This window comes from Hypomesus transpacificus, chromosome 10 (genome assembly GCF_021917145.1).
Source record: "Hypomesus transpacificus isolate Combined female chromosome 10, fHypTra1, whole genome shotgun sequence".
In the NCBI taxonomy this organism is placed as follows: domain Eukaryota; kingdom Metazoa; phylum Chordata; class Actinopteri; order Osmeriformes; family Osmeridae; genus Hypomesus; species Hypomesus transpacificus.
In genome coordinates this window covers 867,886-883,609 of record NC_061069.1, presented here as the reverse complement: position 1 = coordinate 883,609, position 15,724 = coordinate 867,886, and the positions used below count along the sequence as shown (strand labels likewise).

Genomic DNA, 15,724 nt, shown 5'->3' with positions numbered 1-15,724 from the left:
TAACCTATATTACGTATAAAAAGTGTTTGACAGGTAATTATTCTAGACAATAAAAGGGAGAGTCGCCCCAGAGCATTACTCATACTTGATAAAGGCCCAGAGGGTATTACAAGCTCTGCCTAGTCCACCACCCTCTGATAAATAGCCGACTGTTATTTAAAATACATTTAATCTCAGCACTGTTCATCTTCACTTCAACACTTTGCATTCATGGAAATGTGTTCACCAAGGCTCAGATCCGTCTTGATAATTGTCATATGCTGGAGTCCGTTGTGGACGAAGTAAACATGATCGGCCGCCTCCTCACATATCCACGGCCTGCGTAACAAGCGGATGCAACGGCGCATCGCGATCACACTGCTAGTAGCCCAACTTATGGTATGCAACATATATCCATTTCAGCAATGACATGGACAATACATTACTGCCAACACTAAATTAACAGTAATACCATTCTGAATTTGAGTCTGTATCAAAGATTCTGTCCTGTTTTGTGCTGAGCTGTATGCTCTGTGTGTGTAGGTTTTCGGTGTGTTTGGGAGGGTTTACCTGTGGTGTGCACGTGTGTAAATGTGTGTGTGTGTATATTCTTGTGTGAGTGATTTTGTGTGTGCCTGTAGGTCTGACTGTGTATGTGTGTGTGTGTGTTACCCCAGGGTGCTGGTGTGGTAATAGAGTTCTTTAGTCACAGATCTGTGTGACAGGTGGCCTGGTTGGTCTCCACTGTGTGTTCAGTACAAGTGCTCTCCCGGGCGAGAACCTGTCACATTCACTCACACTGGGGACCAATCCCTGACCCTCCTCCACCTACCCCCCTCGCTAGCTCACACACGTGCGCACACACACACACCTACGCATTTAATAGTTTTCCTGTCCCATACTCATACACTCTAGAAAGAATCTCTCCTCCTTGGCATATTGTAAAAGCAACCAGAAGCAAACATCCACATACCCCAGGTTCTCAGGGGACTGGCCCACTAGATGCCAGGGTTGGAACAATTCACTTAAAAATAGGTGACACAGATGGAGTGTGGTTATGTATCCACTTGAGACTGTGTAAGAGAATGCATGCTTGGACTCAGAAGCACCCACAGACACGCACACACAAACACACACAGAAGACAAAACAAATGGAAAAACCCATCACGACAGATGAAAACGGAATTAAGACACAGTAAACAGACAATTAGTTGTTTTGTTTCCAGTTTGACATTGATTGGATTCAGTATATCAGCATGCTTTGAGAAGCTATAGGTCTTTGCTGAAGACTTTTGAGTTCAGATGCCTTGGTATTATAGCACTCTAGCTCCTCCCTGAGGTATCCTAAAGCATACTGTACCTTTTTAGGAAATAACATGGAAAACACTGTAATTCCCATGCTGTTTGCTGGATAAAATAAACTGCTGTAACTGAGCCAAGTTAACAGTTGCCTGGCTAAATTAGTCTCTGTGGTAGATGTCTAAGGCATTATAAATGTTTGCATTTTGTCCATATATACAGTCAGACCGTCAGTTTTCGAAAGAAAAATGAAAAGACAATGTAGGTACAATTAGGTTATCAAAAAATGTTCAAATTGGATCATTGCGAACGCTTTTTATAATGTTTGTCAGATGCAATAAGTTTGCCTAACAAAAGTCAGATCACTTTCTCTGTTCTTCTGCCTAGTTTCCATTCTGATCCCCTTTACACCACTAGGCGGTGGTCTCTGTGGTTTACTGTGACAGCTGCATAAAAAAATGGATGGTGTCATGTCTTTCCTACATGACAGGTCCATCCCACCCAAGTCACACTTGCATGGGACTAACAGTCAGCCACAAGCACAAGTTGAAATCTGTTGTTACATCGCATCCCTGAAAGATTCAGCTTTGAGCTGAAGTCGAAAGCCTAGATAGGGGCACCATGGAGTTTGGAATAACAGTCACATCTGGGGAGGGAGGGAGGGGGGGGGGGGGTGTATGCCTCCTGCCAAGAAGTTGATCTTTACTCTTGGGAGTGCACTTTACCCCACTGACCAGCCAAACAGGGTGCAGCCCAGGCGGGTGTAAGTGACAGTTAAAGGATGCTGTGCTTTGCTGGGAGGTGCTGGCAGGCGGCCCTGGTAATGGGAGATGCCAGACTGGCAGAGGTTAGGTTACTGCATGCCAGGCTCCACTGTTGGTACAGAAGGCAGATGAGATGGCTTAAGGGCAGAGGGGAAGCTATAGAAGGTTTTGCTAGAAGTGACTTCCAGAATTTACAAATAGATCCCCATAAGTTACAAACAAATCCAATCAATGTTATGGATGATGAATGCGGTAGGTGTTTTTTGTCAAGCTGAACAGTCATAACTACGTATTGATCGCATTGCTCAGAATTACAGCTTAGAACAGACAAATACTTAATGTCTTAAAATTGTTTCCCCGAGGCACATCTCGAAAGGTTCAACATCCATCCATTTAAATATATTGTCTACTGACTGACCGTCTCAGGTACCCACGTTGAAGTGAGGCCTACTGATCATTCTGAAGGGAGACACTGAGCTATATTACCTCAGCCATCCACACACACAACAACGGCCAAATCTCAAATGAACCCAGAGTGCTGAGCGCTTCACACAGTGAGTTTGAAAACAGCCTCGACGTCTGTGATAGAAAATTCCTTTTGAATGCCAGTATGTTTTCCCTCATTCTAATGCTAGCATGCGTCGTGTTGAGCGCGCTGGGGGAGTTGAGGAGGATGTTAAGCAGCGCCAGAGCTGGGCTGCTGTGGGTAGAATCCTGACAGCTTGTCTTTCTGAAGGCTGATAATGAGAGAGACTGTGTTCACTCTGCCTACACGTGTCAGGACAGCGATTCCACGCTTGTTTTTCTGAGCTTGTGCATTGCTGCATAGGACTTGAATAGCAGACAAACAGCAGTTGGAGCATTCAAACATCCGTCAACGCAGTGATTCTATGCTGAGATCCCAAGACTGGATGAGCACGAGCACTAAACTATGTACCGTGTATCTCATATTCTGAAGAGGGTGTCATGGAGAGGAGTTGAACCAAGGGGCACATGACCTGACACACCCGAGTCCTGAGTCCAAATCCCAAAGAGGGGCAGATTAAAGACTTCCTGCTGTCTCCAGATAGGGTAACTATTCAGGTCTCAGCAGTAGCACCATATTGGTCAATGTCAAGACTGCAAATATGAATCTTAAGTTGAATCTTTGAATCTTAAGTTGAATGTTAAGTTGAATCTTAAATTAGTAAGATGAAGTAAATAAGGTACTGCGTGACACTTTCAACCAAATGTTGTTCTCTTCTTCTCAGAGCAGTTTAACAGGAAGGCAGCTTTTACTGTGATCACCACACACTCCCAGAGAAGGTAGCCTCTTAATTGCCTCACAACTGCACCAAGTGCTACCATTGTGTTTTCAGTGAGAGAGGCTGGAGGAGGTTTGCCATGTCCCCATAAGGCACAGTGTTGCTTAGGAACAACAGTTTTTTTAATTAGAGTCCCTTGATGGGACCTGCACTTTCCTAGATCATGGCACCAATCATAGCAGGGGTCAGAGAGGGGACAGGTAGAGGTGCCAAAGCTCCCTGAGGGGAACATAGAGAGCACAGAGCTGCATCCGTCACAAACGAACAACAGGCTGCACCAGCGCTGCACCAGCGCTGCTACGGCAACGTACGGAAGACCTCCTCAAAAACCGGTCGGATCTTGCGCCAGCCCTAAAACTCAAATTGGAAAAACAAACACAAATCTTGTCTTTTACTGCCTGTTGTGGCGGGAGAGAGAGCTATTTATGAGCTTTGCTGGCTGAGAGGATTAGAGCTGTTCCCCAGAGAGCACGGGCCATGCTGGGGAGGCTGGCTTCACCAGGAACTGAGAGGGCAGCAAACAGCACCTCCGGCTTTTGTAATGGATTGGTGGGAGTAAAAACGAAACAGTATTGGGGCAGGATGTGTCCTGCTGTTGTCTGAGTGGATGGTAACATGAGCCTGCCAAGTCTGGGTGATAAATATGGTCTGGTGTATTATGCCGCTGTGTGTTCCAGCTTGCAGAACAATGTAAACAAAAGCATTTGATTGGTCTCAGGGCAAGTGTGAATCAAATGAAGGAACATTTACTGCAAATGTGGTGTTGATGTTGGTTTGACTGTGTGTGGTGTGTGTCAGAGAGAGAGAGAGAGAGAGTGAGAGAGAGAGAGAGAGAGAGAGAGAGAGAGAGAGAGAGAGAGAGAGAGAGAGAGAGAGAGAGAGAGAGAGAGAGAGCGAGAGAGAAGAGAGAGAGAGAAAGAGAGAAAGAGAGAGAGAGGAGAGAGAGAGAGAGAGAGACCGAGAGAGAGAGAGAGAGAGAGAGATAGAGAGAGAGAGAGAGAGAGAGAGAGAGAGAGAGAGAGAGAGAGATGGAGAGAGAGAGAGAGAGAGAGAGAGGAGAGAGAGAGAGCGAGAGAGAGAGAGAGAGAGAGAGAGAGAGAGAGAGAGAGAGAAAGAGAGAGGGACTGAGCCCGACAATGGTGTGGGGCATAGTGGGGATTGAATGCTGTAAATCCTCAGTGAATGATTATCCTTATTCTGAAGTAGATGAGATGTTCTCTGTCACATGAGTGTTTGAGCTGCCCAGTGGGGTTGGAACTAGGAAAATCATCCAGGTGAATACACATCCATTGAAAACCCAAACACTGTCTTTTCAAAACTTGTTTGTTTGGCACAGACTTTAGTTTGAACCAAACACTTCAAAAGTGGTCGAAACTGACTTCACTTCGACTTCTTATCTCATGTCAATCCACCCCACATACAATGTATTGTTCCCACAAAATAAACAGGGACAGTTTACCTTCTTGAGGCTTTTGAAAGTGTAATTGATCATGTTAATACAACTACCGGTACTGTATAGTGAAGCCCTTCTCCCTCTTACGTTCTAACCAGGCTAAATGTAAAACGATGGTCCTGCATGTATCCGTGACTGCACTTTCATCTTCAGCCTGGCCAGAGCGCCTTACCAGCAGAACGTATGCTCTCATACCCTCTGGAGAGAACACACGCTCACTGATTGAATGGGACTCATAGAGCTTGTATGGAATGTGCCCCTCTACCCAGACTTAAAAGCACTGGGATCTTGTCTGTGAAGTTATTTTAGTCAGACAGCACGGTAATCCAAAGATCTTCTGAGCATGTATCTGTGTTTGCGTGTGTGTGTATGTGTACTGTACATTGAAGAACCCCTGAATGCTCTGAGAATATGTGTGTGTCTGTGTTTGTGTGTATATATGTGTGTCTGTGTTTGTGTCTATATATGTGTGTCTGTTTGTGTGTGTATGTGTATACACGTGCGTAGCAGGCGGCTGGCTTCTGCTGCTTGAGCCCCGAATGTTTTCTCAAAAGCCCCGAATCTTTGAGGTTAAAATTTGGGTTGTCATTTCCGGCGAATATAACAATATGAGTCCAACATAATGTTGCTGTTACATAATGCTCAGAGAACAATTTTACACTCAACTGAACGCCAAATAATTAGTCCTAGGTTTGGGCTAAGCCTCTAATGTTTACAACGTCTGGCTCCACCCCCTGTGTGTATACATGATGGCCTGTATGTGTGTTAGCGGTCGTTTCATGTGTTACTCTTAATGACCAAATCTGACAACTAACGGTCTGTTATGGTCCAAGTGTCACTCTCAGTTCCAACCAGCGGACAATCTGATTTCTTTCATTTTCTTCAATAACAATCAACCTTGGGGCTTTCTTTCAAGTCTTGTCTTTTGGGAGGGGGCCTGTGGACTGGCCCCCTTGTCAAATTTATAGATAATGCAACTGAATTGTGGCACAACCCACTACAGCATGTGGAAAACCCGGCCGTGCACTGATCTTAACAACGGTGAATGGCTTCTGCCCAGCCGAGCATGATGACATAACTCAGCAGGAAAACATGTTACTGATCAGAACAGATCTGCATCATTTCTTCACATGGCCCAGGGTGATTCCCTGTTTCCCTGTTTGGATGAGTGTGTGCTTAGGGGGGGGTTCCCAACGTTAACATATTAACAAGTTACATTTAAGAAACAAATGTGGCAATAATAAATGACCGTACCTCAGATCCTAATTTGAAGCTAAGTAAAACTAAACTCCTAAGTGCGGATAAGCACACAGTACAAATTGTCACGTTCAAACAAGCTCCTAATTAGCGAAGGAGATATTCCTTGGATCTGTAGGAAGCCTGGAGGTGCAAAAAGGGACATTAAACAGGGAAAGAAATAATACTTATGTTAATGACCTACTATTAACACAACTCATTCATATTCATGCTTTCAGAAAGTATAGGTTTTCGCTTAAATACATCATGAGTTTCCCTCAAAGTCATATTTACCACGGTAAATAACACAGTATTGTAGAACAATTGATCGTTTAATAGATATCAATGACTTTTAAAGCTAATAGCTAGTATATTTGGCCTCTAGATCACGTTAATAAAAAAATGATATTAAAGAAGTTTAAATTTACATTTATTCATTTAGCAGACACTTTTATCCAAAGCGACTTCCAACAGAGAGCTTTACAAAGTTCATAGGTCACTGATAATAACAACAAGATAGCCCCAAAGCATTGCGGGCAGCCAAAACAAGAAGCACACATTGTGAACAACCCAAAAATAAGTGCCAAAGGGAAGAACCATAAGAGCATGTAGTTAAGCAAGTTACAATTAAACAACATGAATCGCTCAGTGCAAGTGTACCTGTAGAAAAAGAAAAGCAAGCAACAGTCAAAATAAAATAGAAATCAGATCAACTCAAATAGAATATTTCGCAGGGAATACAACCGTTTATTGAAGGAACTTTCCTGTAATCAACTCCAATCAGTCAGTTACACTGATACAGAAGAGACATCATTATACATCGGACAAGCACCTGTGAATGCACTGCAGGACTGGGTCGCATCATCTTTCAGGAGAGTGTAAATAACTAGATGGATAGATAGATGTCTGCTGTCTACGCTGTAGTGTCTTCATGTCCTCACAGAAGTCTTACTCTGTGAAACTTCAGACATGAATGTCATGGAACCCATTCCACTGCTGGCTGTCTGATGCTCGAGGACGTGCTTGGTGCTACTTTCTGTTAGGGCGTGTTGTGAATAAATCATCCACCGAGATGTTAATCTATACTGTAGACCTGGCTAATGCACTGGTAAAGTGAACGCGTCACAGATAAATAGAACAAGACCGAGTACCCACTAAAATGCAAGTCCAATAAAACATAAGTCTACTTTAAATCCTTGAACAATGAATACGGTATGTTGCACAACAATATGTTGTGCAAATTTTTAACAGGTAAGTTTATGCATGTGGGCATTCATTAGTACATGTGGACTGCCTTTTAATCTATTGTTCATTTCCAGTAGTAAATTCCATTGTTCCATTGCTTAATTTGACAAGCACACAGAGTTTCCTAGAAGCTTCGTCAAACAGTTGTTATTCAAGGTAATTTCTTTACCTGGACCATGTCTGCATCAGGCCCTACACTATATTGTGTGTTGACAAGCTGTGCTCATGTTACTTGGCAAAATACTTACAAATGGTAAGACGTCAATTCACAACAGCTCAATCAACAATTTATGCATTTTCAATTACATTATTGTCACTATTAAATCATCCTAGAAGAAATGTATTGTATATTTTCAAAACTGTGGGGTTCTGAATGTGAAGCCGAGTTTCTTAGCTTTCTTGTACCTTGACTTGATGCACTGTGTCCTCTGAGTATATCATATCCTGAACATAACTACCGTGTTGCGCAAACAAAGAGCGAAGGACATTACGGATCTTGTGCGTCAATGAATAACGGCAAACTCTCCCACAAAGTCACACAAAGTCACCCAACGTCCAAATGAGCTACTTCATCAATATGTCCTTTTAGACCAAGGTCATTGATAAAGTCATTCAATACCTCAACTTAGTGTCTGAGCCCACAAAGCAAAATGGTTTATATATGTTTATGCCTGTGAAACTGGCGTGACGAGCCAACAGACCTTGACCAAAGTATTTTGACTGAAACTGACAAAATGGCTGGCCAGTCTTAAGTACCATTCAGGATATCCTAAGAGTGAGTGTACCGTACAGCAGGACATGACAACATGACATGAGTGGCCTTGTCTGAGGTGATTGATTATCATATCAAAATAGAGGTTCAATTCAAAGCCCCTCTTTCAGTAATCAACTTCTGTTGATCCAGATGATCATTCCATTGGGTCACTTTGCTTCTGATGTTACACAAAAAATAGTGTAATCTATCGGATAGTTTACCAACTTGTCTAGACCAACACCAATTCAAGATCTCTGTGTTGGCAGCCAACATTATGATTGAATCTAACAATTTGACCCATTTGTAATGGCAGAAGCATGGCTTGAACCTAAATAAAGGTGTCAAAATGTGAAATCATGTGTCATTTGGGCTGGGGGGGGGGCACTTTCTTCAACTTTCTCTCGATCTAACATGTTGTGTGGAGAGGTAACAGTCAGAGAGAGCGCGTTATGTTTTAAAAACGCTTACATTTTAATTGAGCCCTCGCCTGTTTCTTGTTTTTCCACAGAGACACTCTGCACTAGTGAGCTGGTGGGCGGGCCTGAGGCACCCCGAGCAGCAGTCTCCTCCTTCAGAGCATGCTCCCAGCTTCACTCTCCTGGGGGTGATGCCCTGTTACTGGAGTAATAAAGCTCCTGGATGCCCGCCCAGGGGCATGATGTGTGGCTCATATTCATCTGACCAGCTCCCTGCTCTCCCATCCACTCCTGAGCTCTGTCAATTCCAGCCAACTGCAGCGTGTCTGTAAGTAGACCATTTTGGTTATCTGTTTCATGTAACTCTGCCTGGTTTAGTGTTTGGACTGAGGATAAGTCATATTTTCCTACTTAGATAAGCTGATTGTTAAGAGACTCACCTGAAGCTATGAGGCAAGAGAAAACACAGGAAATAGAGGACAGGGGGACAGCATGTAGATGCTTATGGTAAGTTTAAACAAAATTCAGGGATTAATTTAAACACTAGTTAATACAAGAGCTTACATAAATGAACCAAATGAGAACATAGAATAGTTATGCTCAGATAATGTGGTATAAATATCACTGTGACCATTCTTTAAAACATGATATGCCAATGGACTGATCTGTTATATTATTGGTTTGAATTTAACAAAAAGTAAAACGTAAAATCCCACTTTGACATCATCTTCACCTCTCTCTCTCTCTCTCTCTCTCTCTCTCTCTCTCTCTCTCTCTCTCTCTCTCTCTCTCTCTCGCTCTCTCTCTCTCTCTCTCTCTCTCTCTCTCTCTCTCTCTCTCTCTCTCTCTCTCTCTCTCTCTCTCTCTCTCTCTCTCTCTCTCTCTCTCTCTATCTCAGTACTGCAGCAAAAGTAAAAAAAGCTACAGAATACACAATTATACATTTAATCGCTGATTGCAAATGACTTGTCACAGTGTCCTGCCATTCTTTGATCAATGTTGCAGCATTTGGCAACGTTTGATGGAAAGTCACTGGCCCCAGTCCCGAGAGGAGTTATAAATGTTCAATGTTGTGCCTTGGAGGTGTCAACTACCAGAGTATATTTTCAGGAAGACACACCAGGGATAGGTTAACTAGGCTAATGGCTCTGTCTAATCACTCCATGGCCAGGAGGTGTCCATCCTTCTGTGACCGTCCGAACAGAATGGCGGCCTTTAAGGGAATCTGGACCAAGGACTTCTGGAGGGCTGTGTCCGGGGAGTTCCTGGCCACCCTCATCTTCGTTCTCCTCAGCCTGGGCTCCACCATCAACTGGGCGGCGGGGGAGGAGAAGCCCCCGCCCGCAGACCTGGTCCTCATCTCTCTCTGCTTCGGCCTCAGCATCGCCACCATGGTGCAGTGCTTCGGACACGTCAGCGGGGGCCACATCAACCCGGCGGTGACGGCCGCCATGGTGGTGACCAGGAAGCTGAGCCTGGCCAAGGCCATGTTCTATGTGGTGGCCCAGTGTCTGGGGGCCATCTCTGGGGCAGGCCTCCTCTACCTGGTCACCCCGGAGGCTGTCAGAGGGGGTCTGGGAGCCACCACGGTAGGACTTTTTTTGCATGACATTGGATTGGGGGGGTCGTGGCCCCCCCTCCCCCCTTCCCCTCTGGCATTTCTGCCCCAGAATCTAAGTGATGACGTCTGTCTGTGTCCACGTAGGTGAACTCCCAGATCTCGGTGGGCCATGCTCTTGTGGTGGAGCTCCTCATCACGTTCGAGCTGGTCTTCACCGTGTTTGCCACCTGTGACCCCAAACGCAGCGACCTCAACGGCTCAGCAGGCCTGGCCATTGGGTTTGCGGTCGCCATCGGCCACCTGTTCGCTGTAGGTGTCCAGCCTTTGGATATGGCCATGTGCAATAGTGAACAGAGCACTTGGTAACACTCAACATTAAATACACATTAGATAGTGCCATGTAGTGACATTGTAGTTCATTTACACTTAACACAAAGTGTTACCGAGGATTCAGTTCAAACTTCACTTTGATGACATTGGGCAATTCAGATGAACAATATGAGCTTTGATGAAACACTGCAAAACTAATGTACACAGCTACTTGAAGGATATTGAAGCACAGCTGTTCTTATGTTGGATGTTATTTAGTGGCAGAGAGCAGAGATCTTTTAGAGATCAGCCCTACCCTAAATCACATGTTCACAATCTCTAGTGGTTCATCCATGGCAACAGATCACTTGGAAACTATTGAAATCCTACAGAGCTTTCTCTGTTCCTGCAGAGAAATGTTTTCTGTTTGTGATTTTTCAGTCATAATGGGTCTGCACACAGCCCAGGTTATCATCCCTTCAGTAATTCATAAACAAGTTATGTTTGCCAGGAAATAACACGGCTGTTATTCCAATTCTGTTATCAGCTGCCCTCTCCTCATGCAACTCTACAATGTTTTCATCAAATTTACAAACCTAATCAACCCAGATGTAGACTATTCCTATCCAGTAGTTCATAATGACCAACTGAACACAGTGAAAAATGAAGATGAGCACAACTCCTTTTATGAGCAGCTGTTAAATATGCCCTTCTGGATTGTCAGATTCCATACACTGGAGCCAGCATGAATCCAGCCCGTTCGTTTGGACCGGCAGTGGTCACACTGAACTTCGAGAACCACTGGGTAGGACCTGCGACAAACAGCACAACAAATGGTCTCTCTGTTGAGGGGAGCCATTAAGGGTTACAATCTTGCCCTGTGAATTCCCAGCAGTGGCCAATATATGTACCGTGGGTGGACACGGTTTTGCAGTCAGTGGTGTGGATAACATGACAATAACCGAGCTTTCTCTGCTAGGTTCACCTCTGCAGTGTGTGGAGAAGGGGGGTGTAGGAGAGGTGGGAGGTGGGGGTGTGACTATTGGGGCATATTGAAACCCAGTAAGGTCAAAGGCAAATTGACATGTCTGAGCAGTGTAATATTTACCATTCAGTGAACTCTTCGCCAATCTTCACCATCTTTGGTCAAGGGAACGACAGCTTTTTGTAAGGGAGGATGCATGGAAACGTCAGGAAAACCATATTATGGTTTCAGCTTGATGTACTCAGCCCAAAACAGGCAGCATGGGTAATGTAGTCTGTCAGTTGAACTGAGACAGGTTCAGAGATAATGAGGTGTGACTTTTCCTTTTCATACTTTGTGTGCATGTGTGTGTCATGGTGAAATGTATCATCCCACAAAAGGATATTCATGAGTGCGTGTGAAGGGTTTGTCTGAATCTTAGGGAAACAGAATAAGGGTAGGTCCTCAGATAGGTAGAGAGGTCCTCAGTTCTGAGATTGGATTTCTAAATGTTAGTGCTGATAGGACCTGGAATAAGAGCTGATACAGTCGTTATTGGTGTGTTGTGTAAAGCACAGGTGTGTAGGAGGGAGTGACTGTTTAGGATCTCTCCTGTAGGTGTACTGGGTGGGTCCAATCCTGGGGGGCATCCTGGCGGCTGCCCTGTACGAGTACCTGTTCTGCCCCGACCCAGAGCTGAAGAGCAGGCTTCAGGACGTCTTCAAGAAGGACACGTCTGGGAAGTACCTGGAGGTGGAGAGTGGTGTGTACCAGGGAGACCCTGACGACCTGGTCATCAAGCCTGGCTCCATCCACGCCGGTGACCTGGACAAGTCCCTGAAGAAGGACCCTTCCCGGGACTGTTCGGGTGAGGTGCTGTCCTCGGTATGACTATCACGCGCCCTGGAGATGGAGACCAACCTGTAGAGCATGGAGGGTGGTGCGTGCAGTGAGAGTGACATCTCCACCCTCCACTCTGGTTTCTGGCCAGAGACTCCGTCTTCAGAGCGAACGTCGATTGCTTGGCTTCCTGCCTCATCAGCTGTGTTACCTCGGGTTACAGCCTCCGATGTCAGAAACAACTGGCTTTTGTGGGACTTTGAACATTGCTCTTGCCAACCCATCACCCTTTCTTCTCCCTTTAAATGTACTTGTGTTTTGCATGTCAGGCTGTTCCACTAGTGATGCATTCTGTCAGCGAAATATGTGTAGGTCAAACATCATCACGCTGAAGATGGGAAGGCAAGTCAAACGCAGCCTTGTTATTTTTGGATTAGTGTCACATTTTGAATATGCGTAGGCATTGACTGAAGAGGCCTTCCCTGGGGTCGTTGAGCACATTACAAATCCCATGTTGAACAGTTTCTAGTCATAGGTTGATAGATTTAGCCTTCCTTCCGAGTATTTGGGGGATTCTCGCTTTTTGGCCATGTTAGTCAGGAAAATGTCTGCCATATTTGGATTCTGCACTTGTAAAACGTTACAGTTTCTTCCATTTTGTAGATGTTTTATCACATAGTAGATGTTAGATAAAAGTAAAACTTGAAATCTGAAGATTTTCATGTGTCTTAATTGTGATTTTAACTTGTTTTTGTCATTGCTTAATGTCAATATTGAGTTATTAATGTTAAAAGCTCAAGGTTATCTTATTGTATAATGAATATGTTTTTTTACATAAAACCTTGTACCTTGCCTGGCCTCTAAAACCATTTTCCAAAGACTCATTCTGTGGGAAAACAAAACGCATCTTTGATTCACTGAAACAGAAGAGAATGACAAGATACAGAGCTGAGGCAGGACATTCTGGATTTGATTAATGTGGTCATCATCAAGCTCAAGTGTATGTTATGTATGATGAATGCATTTGGTTAATTGTTTAGTCCTGTGCCTGATACTGAGACACAGATGGGAGTTGTAGTTTTAACTTCCATTCCTCGGTTATATCTACATCCATTGAAAATGTATTTTCTTCCCACTTCCTTAAACTCTTACAGCACAGACTTCTGGCAATAGAAATTCAGCAGAGTAGAGGAGACAGGCTCACAGTAATGATGGATGATCACAGCTCTGTGTGGACTATGTTCTCCTAGTGTTCCCCAGGCCAGATGAATGGCTGTGCTGCCGTTTCATTCTGAGTTGATATCTCTGAAAGTAGCCTTGTTTCATCTCGCCTCATCCGTGGGAACACTGACAAAATGCGCTGCCCAGTTACACACAATAGTGGTGATTTGTCACAATAACACTTTATTTCCTCTGAAAAAGTAACAAGTACAATATTATTGGGGACCATGTGGTTTCCATGGTTTCTTCCATGCTGAGTAATAAAAAGTAAAGGGCGCTGATTAGGCAGACAGATTGTGTCACTGTCACAACAAAGCTGTGGGGAAATGCTTTTATTGTGAATGGGAGTCAATTTTGTTCTGACACTAAATCATGTCATACCGTATACCCTTTGTGTGTACACAACTTCCTTCCCCTGATGAAAATGTATGACTACAGCGCCACCCATTGGACATGTTTATACGAGAAACTGTAATACTGTACATTTGTACCACTGATCTTGGTAATAATGATTACAATTCAAATAAAAACAAGAACAGTGAATGCTTGTCTCTGCCACAATCTAGTCCAAGTCAAAATCTAAGTACCTGTTTAAAAGGTTTGTTTTTTCAGAATCGCAATGTTAAATTTAGAGCCTATTCTCTGAAAGACATACTGACATGGTAAAAGGTCTCAAAAATGTCTGGAAATTAATGTATTCCTCTGATAAGTAGAACCTTTCAATGAAGCACAGTGTATTTTGTTGAGGTGTTCATTGTATATGAACAATGTACATGTTGTATGCGTGTACCCATCAGTGACCAGGAGAAGGCAGTCATGAGCCTTTCGTCAGGCCTTTTTTAATTTGATGACTTCAGTTTGGCTGTTTGATTCCAATGCTTTGTCTTGATCTGACTCCAGTGAAAGATGTTTCTGGCTAAGTAACACAAATAATGTACAGGCTGAGACAGACACAGATGGATGGTTTCTCACCAGGTCTTGGTGTCAACAAAGCTGCTCACCTTGGCATTTCCTCGGGCAGGCCAGACCACCTGTCAAGCCCCTCTTAGCTCCTGCTGCATCACATTTACAGCTTCCATGAATGAACCTATAAATGGAAGGTGTTGTGCATGTAGCTTCTGCTGGGAATCTGGGCTGGAGTGCTTTATCACCAGGAGTGATTTACAGCAGGATCATGCCAGGATCCAATAGGGCAGGACAGGTGGACAGTAGAGGTCCATAGACTAGAACATCAGTCATTCTCAACTATATGTTTACTGTGTGCAACTAATACAAAACAATACAGTTACACACACTTAAGAAATTAAGTTATTCGATGTTATAGTTAATGTTCAGTGTAGGACTGTGTAGCATAGGTTTTGTACTTTGATCTTCTTTGTGTGTTCACAATACACCGTACAAATAGCAAGAAAACAATTACAATGACATTGAGCATTACAGCACAATTTGTCTTCACAGTTGAGAAGTTTTAAAGTGTTGTTGGTGAGGGAAGGTCTCCACCGTGATCTGCTGAGGCCCTGCACGTTTCCTCACTGTTTTCTATTCCACACGCTGACAAGTTTGTCCCCCAACACTTTCTTTAGGACAAGTTCAAACCAAATAGTTCCACGCTGCTCTCATTGAATTCTTGGAGGATCAAATGCTTTCTGACCAACCAGCTAGGTTTCATTAGGATGATCAAAAACTGTGCACTAATCCGAGGCAAAATTATTTCACCCATTTGATTGCTTTTTTAATTTTTACCAGAGAACACGATGACAGAAAAGAACAAGAATGTATCTGCTGTATCAAACTACCACAAGAACAAAAAAGCGAATTTCGGTTTCGTAAAGAAGGAAATAATTTACCTCAAAACATATTTGATTAACTAACGCTCCATAGAGAATACTGCTGTAGCATTTTCCAACTTAAAACTTTGTATGCTAAATGCCTCTCAGCAGATGTGACGGCGGGGGCACAAAGATAAAACACACACCTTAAAGATCATTAGCAATTAATATTTGGGGATTCGTGAAGAAAAACAGCGTTAAACTCTTGCTTAATAATTCATACTATAAACAAGAAAGTCTCCCACTTCCTTAATAATTTAGACGTAAGCTAATGTTGATTTATTCAGGAAGGTCTCTGCCACCAGCAGTGCCTGGAGTGCCCAAATTTGAATTAAAGTAGGACAGTAGCGGGCGAGTCTGTAATAACATTTGTATAATTTTATTATTGCTCTGGGCTTAGTTCATTTCCTCCTCCAGTAGCTGCGTGAAATTGTTTGATTCTGGAAACCGCCTTGAGTCTGCAGCTCAGGGGTTGGAGGGTGGTACAGGAACAGGAAGGAGTGTGACACACACACACTCACACACATCTCCCTTTTTCTCTCTGATTGTC

The 15,724-nt window shown here is 43.7% G+C and overlaps 1 protein-coding gene across 2 annotated transcripts; it reads left to right on the top strand.

The window, feature by feature from the left end:
* The first annotated feature begins 301 nt into the window (after window positions 1–301).
* On the top strand, window positions 302–13,837 carry LOC124472686 (aquaporin-4-like). 2 transcript variants are annotated; one of them, XM_047027656.1, is made up of 6 exons: window positions 302–378; window positions 8,543–8,778; window positions 9,622–10,039; window positions 10,156–10,320; window positions 11,045–11,125; window positions 11,903–13,837. In XM_047027656.1, exons 1-6 carry the CDS (start codon window positions 334–336, stop codon window positions 12,173–12,175), a joined length of 1,218 nt encoding a protein of 405 aa, XP_046883612.1. In that variant the 5' UTR covers window positions 302–333; the 3' UTR covers window positions 12,176–13,837. The 2 variants fall into 2 exon arrangements, with proteins under 2 accessions (XP_046883612.1, XP_046883613.1); XM_047027657.1 differs by lacking the exon at window positions 302–378 and adding an exon at window positions 8,866–8,957 and having other exon boundaries at window positions 8,693–8,778.
* Window positions 13,838–15,724: the final 1,887 nt, after the last annotated feature.

Bases quoted from the DNA above. Each gene is read 5' to 3' on its own strand.
- LOC124472686 (XM_047027656.1), top strand. From the start codon at position 334: ATGCAACGGCGCATCGCGATCACACTGCTAGTAGCCCAACTTATG. The intron at 10,321-11,044 runs GTAGGTGTCCAG...CTGGATTGTCAG, and splicing joins CCATCGGCCACCTGTTCGCT to ATTCCATACACTGGAGCCAG. The intron at 11,126-11,902 runs GTAGGACCTGCG...TCTCTCCTGTAG, and splicing joins TGAACTTCGAGAACCACTGG to GTGTACTGGGTGGGTCCAAT.